The 12,019-nt window shown below is 34.8% G+C and overlaps 1 protein-coding gene and 1 long non-coding RNA gene across 3 annotated transcripts; one reads left to right on the top strand and one right to left on the bottom strand.

Annotated features, from left to right (window-relative positions):
- The first annotated feature begins 1,176 nt into the window (after positions 1-1,176).
- LOC106429698 (phosphoglycerate kinase 3, cytosolic) lies at positions 1,177-3,689 on the top strand. Its single transcript, XM_048772083.1, has 5 exons — positions 1,177-1,409; positions 1,533-1,751; positions 2,262-2,918; positions 2,993-3,151; positions 3,241-3,689. The coding sequence occupies exons 2-5, from the start codon at positions 1,557-1,559 to the stop codon at positions 3,433-3,435; spliced, it is 1,206 nt and encodes a 401-aa protein (XP_048628040.1). The 5' UTR covers positions 1,177-1,409; positions 1,533-1,556; the 3' UTR covers positions 3,436-3,689.
- Positions 3,690-3,909: 220 nt separating this feature from the next.
- LOC106429693 lies at positions 3,910-11,988 on the bottom strand. Of its 2 annotated transcripts, XR_007331648.1 has the most exons (6): positions 11,785-11,988; positions 11,590-11,649; positions 11,177-11,273; positions 8,065-8,498; positions 7,857-7,965; positions 3,910-4,308 (listed from the first exon to the last, which is right to left on the bottom strand). It is a non-coding gene; the product is annotated as an uncharacterized LOC106429693 (long non-coding RNA). The 2 variants fall into 2 exon arrangements; XR_007331647.1 differs by having other exon boundaries at positions 3,910-7,965; positions 11,785-11,987.
- Between the last annotated feature and the right edge of the window lie 31 nt (positions 11,989-12,019).

Raw genomic sequence — 12,019 nt, 5'->3', positions numbered from 1 at the left:
AGATCAAAACCAGATAGTGAAACCGAATTTCAGAATCAGCTGCCTTGGCTCAACCCACTGAAAGAAAAAAAAATTGAAAAATCAAAACCTGTAAATTTTTAGCCATTTTGTATGGCAAATTTAATCGGAGGCAATAGCAGTAAATGAAAGGCTCTATAAGAGACATATTGGGAACGATCCTAGTTGCCCAAGATGTGGTCACATGGAGGAAACAATTAATCATATCATTTTTACATGTCCTCCAGCTTTGCATATGATTTTTACATGTCCTCCAGCTTTGTAGTGATGGGTCCTCTCAACGATTCCATAAGCCCCAATGATTTTTTCTTCATAAAATCTATTACACCAATATAAATTGCCTTTTCTCAAGGGCTACTATTGGCGGAAATATGGAGGAATCAACAAGAGTTTTCCCGTGGCTTATTTGGTATATATGGAAAGCACAAAATGAAAAACTTTATAATGATCGGGAATTTTCACCAGTGGATACAACATATTTAGGTTACGGGAATGTAATGCATGGTTTCTGGCCAACGAGAAAACTGATCTAGATGGTAGTACCACATAGCTCGTACCAAAGAACCCCTAGATATGCCCATATTTACCTGTCGCGTGGGTGGATCATGGAAGAATGACGGAACCACGAGCGGAGTAGGATGGATTTTACAGCTTCAAGATGGATCAATAGATCTACTCGGCCTCCAAGGTTTCATAAGCTAATTTTTCCACAACATACTGAACTTAAGAGTTTAGTATGGGCTTTGGAATGCTTATCTCGCCATCAACGGTTCTATGATTATTTTGTTACTGATTCCCAAGAGTTTGTCAAAATGATCTTTACATCTAAAGATTGACTAACTTTTGCAGCTGAACTTAATGAGTTTAAATCCAAATTAGCGTCCTATCAGAGCGACAAAGTGGTTTATCAACCCATAACCAGTAACAATGAAGTGGTTTTTCTTGTAAGACATGCTCGAACAAGGAATTATGTTAACACGTCGGTGCCACAACACAAGCAATTCATCCTTCGCGTGATAAAAAAAAAATATTTAATGTTTATTTTTAATTTGGGCTGAACTCTTGAGATATAATCGAGATGCTCTAAAGTATATCTGGGCCAATTAATATATATTAAAACCGTTAGAATATTTCGACCCATTGATATATTTCGGCCTAACCTGCGAAAATTAAAATACTATTTCTCTTATGAGTCGCACGGAACGGCCGTGAAACACAAGGAGAGAGAGAGAGAGAGAGTGGCAAAGTCGTAATATAACCATTGCCTTGGGGTGTTCTCCACGCTGCTTTCACGCTTTTATATATACGACGTGTCTTCCTCTTGTATTTTTATATCCTCAGCCACTTCATCTCTGTCTAAGCTTGGATCGTCTCTCTTTACATCCACTCATGTGAGTATATTCCCTAGTTTATGCCTTCAGATTCTCATCGAATCGATTGCGATTAAGTTCTAGATCTGTTTGATTTCTCCGTCAATCTCATATTCCCCGGTTGTTGTTGTTGTTGTTTTACAGTGTTTTCTTTTTTGCTCATCTACTATGGCGACGAAGAGAAGCGTTGGAACACTGAAGGAAGCGGATCTGAAGGGAAAGAGCGTGTTCGTGAGGGTTGATCTCAACGTTCCTTTGGATGATAACTCTAACATCACCGACGACACTAGGATTCGTGCCGCTGTTCCCACCATCAAGTACTTGATGGGTAACGGATCTAGGGTTGTTCTCTGCAGTCACTTGGTATGTCCTCTCGTTTTTTTCTATCTCATCTGGTTTATTAGCTCCTTTGATTTTATTACGGAACTTCGTTATTTGGTCGGGTGCCTTGTCTGAATCATTTTTTATAAGTTTGGTCTGAAACATTTCTTTCAGTTGTGTTATGCTGTAGTAGTGGCGTGTTACTTCCGTTAAGTTTACCTCATATGCAGATGTGTTCGCTGTCTTATATGACAAGTTTATGTCTTGTCTGAACCGTTTATATAAGTTCGGTCGCTCTTCTTGCAAGTGAGTTCGTTATTTGGTCGGCTAGACGGCTACATATGCAGATGACTTCACTTTCTTACATGATAGTTTATGCCTTTTGTGAACCATTTGTATTAGTTTGGTTGCTCATGGAACATTGATAATCAGTTATGTCTTAGTAGTGGCTTGTTACCTTCATTAAGTTCATGAAAATAGAATTATTGAACATTTTGATTTCAATTTTTGTAGTAACTATTGGATGTTTCTGATCTCAATTATATGTTTCAGGGCCGCCCAAAAGGTGTTACCCCTAAATTCAGCTTGAAGCCTCTTGTGCCGAGATTGTCTGAGCTTCTTGGTGTTGAGGTTGTGATGGCAAATGACTCTATTGGTGAGGAAGTCCAGAAACTGGTTGCAGGACTACCTGAAGGTGGAGTTCTTCTCTTGGAGAACGTGAGGTTCTACAAGGAAGAAGAGAAGAACGACCCTGAATTCGCAAAGAAGCTTGCTGCCCTTGCTGATGTCTACGTCAACGATGCTTTCGGAACTGCTCACAGAGCTCATGCTTCTACCGAGGGAGTTGCAAAATACTTGAAGCCTTCTGTCGCTGGTTTCCTCATGCAGAAGGAGCTTGATTACCTTGTCGGAGCTGTGGCAAACCCCAAGAAGCCTTTTGCTGCCATTGTCGGAGGCTCAAAGGTTTCGACAAAGATTGGTGTCATTGAGTCGCTCTTGTCCACCGTTGACATCCTCTTGCTCGGTGGAGGTATGATTTTCACTTTCTACAAGGCGCAAGGACACTCGGTTGGATCTTCCCTTGTGGAAGAGGACAAGCTTGACTTGGCCAAGTCACTCATGGAGAAGGCGAAAGCCAAAGGTGTCTCTCTGTTGCTCCCAACCGATGTGGTTATTGCTGATAAGTTCGCTCCCGATGCTAACAGCAAGGTAACGAACATGAAAAACGTTTCAGTGTCTGGTCTGTTCTGTTTAGAGCTGACACACTTGTGAACAATTTGCAGATAGTGCCAGCCACGGCAATCCCAGATGGCTGGATGGGACTGGATGTTGGTCCAGACTCCATCAAGACATTCAGCGAGGCTCTGGACACAACCCAGACCATCATCTGGAATGGTCCCATGGGTGTTTTTGAATTCGAAAAGTTTGCAGCTGGAACTGAGGTAAGCCCAGCTAATACATCCATCGTTTACTCATAGTATGTCAATATGCTTAACTAACTTGATACCTTGTTATGTTCCACAACCACCAGGCCGTAGCAAAGCAGCTAGCGGAGCTGAGCGGAAAGGGAGTGACCACAATCATAGGAGGAGGTGACTCTGTGGCTGCCGTGGAGAAGGTTGGTTTGGCTGACAAGATGAGTCACATCTCTACCGGAGGAGGTGCAAGTTTGGAGCTTCTAGAGGGAAAGCCACTTCCAGGAGTCCTCGCTCTTGACGACGCGTGACTTTCATCTCTCTTGTGATATATGATATGTATTACAGGTCTTATGCTTTTCTTATGCCCAGATAAGTCAAGTCCTTGTACTTGTCCGCTTGAGATTTTCTTTCTACGGCTCTTTTTGGAGTTTTTTGCTTGGAGCCTTTTTAATAAAAGAAAGAGTTTAAACTCTGAATAGTAATTATTTCGAATGTTTACTCTAATCTCTTGTTTAGAGAATCTCTTATCCCTTATCTAATTTCAAAATAGAGTTTTTAGCAATGTTTTTTAAAAGTCAATTAATACGATTCAAATCAGTTAAAATTATTCTCAACTAAATATCCATTTTTATTTATTATTATACCATTCTAGATTTGCTCAGAGATAGATATCAACGTTTTCCAAACGTAGTTTTGTTTTCTTTTTGTCAAATAACGTAAATCATTCTCAGTAATTAAAAAAATGACTACATAAAATATTTATCAATTAAGATTTTGCCTAAGATTATAATGTTTTATTAGCTTTTTCCTTTACTTTCTCTGATATTATATACACAATTAAATAGTAATTCGAACAGAGAAGAGGTCAAGGTTGACAAAAAAATAAAAAATAAAAAACAATAGAGAAGGTCAAGTGTTTGAGCCGGTGTGAGATCACCTTAAAACATAAACCACAAACACAGATTTATAGTTTAGTGATCTGCTTAGTTTGACCTAAAAGTTTCAGGTTTTACCTTGGTTATCACGAAAGTTGAAAGATATTACAGACCGAACATGAAGGAGGAGCTCCAGCAGCAACAAAAATGACATTAGGATCAACTGAAGAAATGGTCTCCATATTTGATCAAGCGATGGGATTACCATCTTCAGTTGCTTTAGGTGTCTTGCTCCACTGTTATTGTCTACATCCCAACAAAAAAATATACAACTTAATCAATATTTTTAGCTCTATGTTTTTGCACATTTATCTTACTAATGAATAATTAGTTGTGAAGTTCAGGTACTCTCCTTTGCAAGCATGTTCAGGTACTCTTCTTTGCAAGCATGTGTTGTGTTTTCATACTTCATATGTTGGGTTTTAAATTTGTAATAAAAGACTATTATGTTTTTTACAAAAAATTAAAAAATAAAATAAAAGCCTATTATGTTTGCTATTGTGATTTATCCCTTTTTATATTATTCTGTTTTTTTTTGTCACGATTGAATGAAAGGAAAACGAGAGAACAATTAACTTGGTTTACGCTACAACGATATTGACACATATGTGAGTTCCTTTTTAACACATTTTCATTTTCTTGGTCGTTCATACTATTTTCAAACTCATTAGCTTCTTCACAATTGTGCAACTTGATATACCAAATCTTTTACCTTTTTGAGGGAAGAAATGTAGATTCTTGCGCTTAAAGAACCTTTTACAAGCATCTGCTTAAATAGCAGAACATCCAACAAAGTGTCCCTTACTCTTTGATAAGCAGATAGAGATGGTGTTGTTACACTTAATGTGGCCAATATAATGTTCAGTTATATTCAGTTATAACAAGTCATGATGGGACATCACACATATATCTTATACATATATATTTTTATATATATTTTTTATTGAAGGATTATATTGATCAAGATGAAATACAAAGCCAGAACAGAAGCTCGAAAGTTATATGAGAGACTAATCCTACAAGAGGGAGACACAAGCCCACACACGGGAATCAATTGAGCAAAACATCTAAGCCATACAATAAAACATCAGACGGAGCCACAACCTTAAGAATCTAAGAAACTTTGCACCTTATAAAGAACCTCACACATATCTCCTACATATATTTACAAAAAAAAAATCAAATAGCTTATTAAATAACTACTCTATACTACAATAGTTCTTTTTAACAAAAAAGAAAGAAAACCATCATTAATTCTCATTCCTATATGAAGTAAACAATTATCAAACTCATATCTAACGAAACAAATATTAGTTGTGTTTTTCTGCTTTCAAGTCTATGTCTTTCTTCTTTCAAGGTTTTTCTGCTGGGTTTTGATTCGGTTTAGGATCAAACCAAACTCATTGTTATGATTGTTCAGCGATGAAAAAAAAACTAAAAAATATTCAAATTAAAAACTGAATAGTATACTTCAGATATTATAATATGCAAATTTATCACATTCTTTGATAATATTATTTATAAAAATAGAAGAAATGTATATGTTTTACTACTTTTCAAAAACATATTCTAAGCAAATAAAAGTGAGGAAAAAATTATGAAATAAAAATATTTAAGATTTAAAAGATTATTCTATAAATAAATAAAAAGTTTTAACTCTTAAATGGACTAATGAGTAAGATTACTCCATAAATGGAGTAACCCTAGCCATTACTCCATTTGGAGTTGAAAATGGAGTTAGGTTGAAGTACATTTTACTTCAAAATGATGTTTTGAGTAGAAAATGAAATAGGGTTGAAGATGCCCTAACCACTAAACAGTAAAATCTATAGAATTTTCAATTTAGTTAAATTACTTATAAACTCTTTTTTTAAATATATACATTACTAAAATGTCAAATATCATATATTAAAATTTATAAATCATCAACAAAAATTTTGGTTCAAAATACTTGAGTTAAAACCAACATAAAAACGATATTTACTTTCAAAATGTAAATAAAAGAAACATATAAATACAAAATAATTAGCAAAACATTAATCCGAATAAAAACATTAAAGATCATAAATGCAAAATATGAAAAAACTTACATGAAATAAGGTTTATAAAATATACATAAATCTTATACCGTTTCAATATACCTAACATATAGACTTTTCAGTCAAGTACTAAACAATACATATATTGCACTTAACAAGTTAAATATTCATTACATATTTACATTACAACTCCAAAACGTCCAAAAAAAAAATTCTTTGAGAAAAACACTTAAATGATTAAAAAAACAAAACAATTGTATTAGTCACTTTTGATAAGAGATACAATATTTAATTGGCATGAGTTAAAAGTATCACTAATAATAACTGCTTTTATTTTGTTAAGAATGTAAAATTATCTTACCATTACCAAAAAATCTAGAAAATGCAATTATTTATATTTTCAGTATCTTTTAAAAAAAAATTTAAAATTTAGATCAAAAATCCGCGCTAGTGAATAATATTCTCAATAATTTTTTATATTTTTTTACCACACCAACTATTCCAAGAGTTTAAGATGAAAAATGGTTATCAATCCTACCACACTGAGGATATCATGATCAAAAATAATCTTAACAGAGAATGACCAAGATGATCGTATAAGCAACAAATGTGTTTACATGAAAAAACTTGTATCTTAACACAAAGCCAAAAAAAAAAAAAAAATCATTGTTTATCAACAAAAACTCACGCTGAAATTAAATTGTCCATTTTGGCAAACAACAAACAGCAGTAAACATTACTTAAAAAAGATTCAAGTAGAAAAAAACGTAGAGACAATGAACTCTGTTTTGACAAAGAAACCAAGTTCCAATTAACTATATATGTTAAGACAAAGTGAGAGATACTAGTCTAATACCATAACTGAAAATATTTCCAAGCATTATATTATAAAAGTCAAGTCAACTGATACACATTTTAAAGAGAAAAAATTACACAATAATCATAAATGTAAGAATCATGATGCATAATTCTAACATTACTCAAATAACAACCAATTAGATTGTGAGGATCATGTCATTGTAAAATTTTGGAATAATCACCAAGGATTTCGAGCATGACGCAAAACAAGTACATACCAGACTCAAGGAAAATTCTACCAAAATATACATGAGTCATACTTGCACCCAAAGTAGATATCTATAAGAGACTCCAAGATACATCCATTTCATAAATGAACACAAGCACCAAAACATAGATAATAGGTATTGTTAGTCAAACGAGATAAATATTTATATAAACTCCAAGATATATCTATTTATAAAATGAGAGATGTTATGATGTACAAACATAGAATAAAGATAATAACTACTTTCCAAACAATATTTATTGCTGTCAACATAAGCACAAAATATAAATGTACCAGTATAAAAAATTAAATCAACTGTTTATCAATGGATATCAGCAATAAGTTTCCACAGAACGACAGACACGAGATCAAAGATGAAAAAAATGAAGAAGTGTGTAAGGAATCGCAAAATAATATATATAAACAACCAGGTACGCAAAAACACATCCAAATAGGAACAAAAACAAAACATAAGGAAGCAAGGAAGTAAAGAAGTGAAACAATGAATCAGGGAAGTCAATAAAGAAGCAGAACATCAAGAAAGCAAGCAAGGGAAGAAGTATGAATGAAAGGGTAACTTACCAGAAGAATCAAACAAAAAATCAAGAAAGCAAATAAACAATGATGTATGTAAGCAATTATGCATGTATACAGTATGAAAGTACGTATATATGAATGCATGTTTGTACCTATGTATGTATGTTTTGTATTTTTAAGTGATTGTGCAGAACCCATGTATGGAGGTTTGAGATACACCACATTAGGATTTGAAATCGGTTGATGCAGAAGAAAATAGACCTACAAGATAAAAAAAAACGAGTAAGCCAACACCAAAATCAGACTTGGAACTTGGAGAATCAAAACAGACTAACAGAGACATGAAAGGAAACCACCAACCTGCAGAATTTCAAGTGACAGTGTTTTCTTCATGAAACAGAGATGTTACTCTGAAACATTGATTCAAATCCAAAGTTATACAATATAAAGAGGGTGATAAATCCATACTTCACCAAAGAATTGTAAACATTAGAAAAATCTTTTTTGGGCATCCATAAGAGAAGCACATACCTGAGAAAATCCATATTGGCATATATACTTCACGCTCTCACATAAGTATAAAGGCTAACACATAAATATGTTAAGATTTGGATGCTTATTCAAGCACGTGTCTAGTGGAAATGAAATTAATCTTGATTTCACATATGTTTGAATTTCAGAAACTAATTACAAGCAAGTTTGAAAAGCACATACCTGCCACAAAAGTCTGCTACACTTGAAATCTCCTCAAAATCTTGAACTATTTGGTTTTGAACACCTTCTGAAGCAGATACCTGAAAAACAAAAAATCAGAATCATAGATCTCAGTTCAAAGTTCAGAGTATTTATCTTAAGACATCTTTGAGAGTATTTATCTTAAGACATCTTTGTGGTTATCGCGGAGATAATTCTCAGTTCAGAACCTTTTCGTATCACGACATCTTTTAGGCTGTTGGTCGTTTTTTGTCCGATCCAACAAAAGTCTAATTTAAGTCATTAGTAATTTTTATCCATCTAAGGACTTTTCGAAGCCTGTCTTAAGACATCGTTAAGCCGTTGGCTGCTTTTTTCCCCATCCAACAAGCCTTATTTAAGAATCTCTTGATCCTTGTTAAGTATCTTTGTCTTAAGACATCTTTAAGCCATTGGTAGTCTTTGTCGCTGTGTGGCTTTCCAAATCCGTGAGTTGTTTTCGTATCGTATTAGCCTATGTCTTAAGACTGATTTCAGACATGGTCTTTGTCTTAAGAACTTTTCATAATCTGTCTTAAGTTGATGGTCGTTTCTTTTTCCCATCCAACAAAACGTAAACCAAACCATTGTCTTTGTGTAAAAGACTTTTATTTCAGACTTTGTCTTAAGCTTATTTCTGCTGTTGGTCATTTTTCTTTCCATCCAACAAATCATAAACCAACCCCATCCAACTCATAGTCTTTTTGTAAATTTTGTACTTTTAAGCCTTTGTGTTTGAGAGGAAAAGACATAGTTCTTAAAGCCTTGTGGTTCAGACTCTTTGTCTTAAGACATGTTGGTCGTTTTTTCCAATCCAACGAGTCTTATGTAAGCCATTAGTCGTTGTTACATCATCTAATGACTTTTTCTAAGTTGTGGGTCTTTTTTTTCCTCATCCTCATAGAGTCTTTGTCTTAAGACTTTTAAGTCATGCACTACAAACCCATCCAACTCATAGTCTTTATACTTTCGAGCCTTGTGGGTTTAGAGGCAAAGACATAGTTCTTTAAGCCTTGTGGTGCAGAGTCTTTGTCATAAGACATGTTGGTCGTTTCTTTCCCATCCAACAAGTCTTATTTAAGCTATTAGTCATTGTTTCATCATCTAATGACTTTTACTAAGCCGTGGGTCTCTTTTTTCCTCATCCCCATAGAGTCTTTGTCTTAAGAATTTTAAGTCATGCACTACAAACCCATCCAACTCAGTCTTTATACTTTCAAGCCTTGTGGGTTTAGAGGCAAAGACATAGTTCTTTAAGCCTTGTGTTTCATCTAATGTCTTTTCCTAAGCCGTGGGTCTCTTTTTTTTCTCATCCCCATAGAGTCTTTGTCTTAAGACTTAAGTCATGCACTACCAACCCATCCAACTCAGTCTTTGTACCTTCAAGCATTGTGGGTTTAGAGGCAAAGACATAGTTCTTTAAGCCTTGTGGTTTATCTAATGTCTTTTACTAAGCCGTGGGTCTCTTTTTTTTGTTATCCCCATAGAGTCTTTGTGTAAGACTTTTAAGTCATGCACTACCAACCCATCCAACTCATAGTCTTTATACTTTCGAGCCTTGTGGGTTTAGAGGCAAAGACATAGTTCTTTAAGCCTTGTGGTTCAGACTCTTTGTTTTAAGACATGTTGGTCGTTTTATCCAATCCAACGAGTCTTATTTAAGCCATTAGTCATTGTTTCATCATCTAATGACTTTTTCTAAGCCGTGGGTCTTTTTTTTTCCTCATCCTCATAGAGTCTTTGTCTTAAGACTTTTAAGTCATGCACTACAAACCCATCCAACTCATAGTCTTTATACTTTCGAGCCTTGTGGGTTTAGAGGAAAAGACATAGTTCTTTAAGCTTTGTGGTTCAGAGTCTTTGTCTTAAGACATGTTGGTCGTTTTTTCCCATCCAACGAGTCTTATTTAAGCTATTAGTCATTGTTTCATCATCTAATGACTTTTTCTAAGCCGTGGGTCTCTTTTTTCCTCATCCCCATAGAGTCTTTGTCTTAAGACTTAAGTCATGCACTACCAACCCATCCAACTCAGTCTTTGTACTTTCAAGCATTGTGGGTTTAGAGGCAAAGACATAGTTCTTTAAGCCTTGTGGTTTATCTAATGTCTTTTAGTAAGCCGTGGGTCTCTTTTTTTTCTCATCCCCATAGAGTCTTTGTCTTAAAACTTTTAAGTCATGCACTACCAACCCATCCTACTCATTGTCTTTTTGTACTTTTAAGCCTTTGTGGTTTAGAGGCAAAGACATAGTTCTTTAAGCCTTGTGGTACAGGGTCTTTGTCTTAAGACATGTTGGTCGTTTATTTCGCATCCAACGAGTCTTATGTAAAAGCCATTAGTCGTTGTTTCATCATCTAATGACTTTTTCTAAGCCGTGGGTCAATATTTTTCTCATCCCCTCCACATATAGTCTTTGTCTTAAGACTATTAAGCATGCACTACCAACCAATAGATTCCGGATCTTATTTTCCATCCCCATAACATACCTCTTTAGACATGCATGCGCTACCCACCAAAAGATTTCTTACGGGACCAATGTTACCCAAATAAAAATCTGACAGAACACTATTAAGATTAGTGCTTGCCAATGATCTTATTTGGATTTCAGAATTCTATATAACATCGATTAGAACTGATCTAATGGGGTTTGACTTTGTCCTCGTTTGAATTCCATCCTCAAAAGACAGAATTTTTTTGTTAAAAGAAAGCTTGTATTTTTAGTTCATAGACAGAGAAATTACCTTGGTGACGATGGTTTCACGCGGAGTAAGCTTCCAGGTATGTAAATCAGCAACTAAAAGGCCGGTGGGTTTCCTCCTCCAAGCGATAATATATCATCTGTTCAAACAAAAACCATGTTCAGACACTAAACAAGAGATTTATACAAGAGAGAATGAATTTGACAGATTGTACACTCCTATTTAAGCCAAATCAACCATTTGGGATTCCTGAAATCTATGATTTAAAAAAAACAAAAGTATATGCATGTAGTGAAGATACACGGATCATTTTAGAGACAAGAGAATTAAAAAGAGTGTATGCATAAGATGGTTTCTAAACTAATCGCAAGGTGACTACAGTTTTGAAACGAAAACAGGAAAAGAACCCTAAACAAAAAGATATTAACACAAACCTTACATATACGGAGACGTACCTCAACGATGACGAGTGAGAGGAGCCCAAACAATCACATCGGGTTTTAGGCGGAATCAACCTTCAAAAAAAAATGTAATCAACAAGAAAAGAATGAACAATTCAGAAAATTTGGAGAACCAGAAACAAAATCGCGATCAAAGAATATTCGAAATCCTCAAACAAATTCACGATTTACAGAGAGCGAAACACTTACTAATCTAAGATGGCAATCGGATTCTGTTCCAGTTTTGCAAATTTTGGAAGAATCGATCTGAGAGAATCCTTCCCAGAAAGAGGAACTGTGAACAATGTGGAAATAAATTGACAACGCACACGATTATTCTTAACGCGTCTATATTTGATTAACGGAGGCGTTTACTGAAGACACGTTTTCTAACGGTTATATTTTAAAAACTTGGTTCGATTATTTCGAATTTGAACCGGTCATC

This window comes from Brassica napus, unplaced genomic scaffold (genome assembly GCF_020379485.1).
Source record: "Brassica napus cultivar Da-Ae unplaced genomic scaffold, Da-Ae ScsIHWf_1425;HRSCAF=2013, whole genome shotgun sequence".
Taxonomy (NCBI): Eukaryota; Viridiplantae; Streptophyta; class Magnoliopsida; order Brassicales; family Brassicaceae; genus Brassica; species Brassica napus.
The sequence above is the reverse complement of the archived record's forward strand: the minus strand, read 5'-3'. Positions and strand labels throughout refer to the sequence as shown.

Bases quoted from the DNA above. Each gene is read 5' to 3' on its own strand.
- LOC106429698 (XM_048772083.1), top strand. From the start codon at position 1,557: ATGGCGACGAAGAGAAGCGTTGGAACACTGAAGGAAGCGGATCTGAAG. The intron at 1,752-2,261 runs GTATGTCCTCTC...TATATGTTTCAG, and splicing joins TTGTTCTCTGCAGTCACTTG to GGCCGCCCAAAAGGTGTTAC. The intron at 3,152-3,240 runs GTAAGCCCAGCT...CACAACCACCAG, and splicing joins AGTTTGCAGCTGGAACTGAG to GCCGTAGCAAAGCAGCTAGC.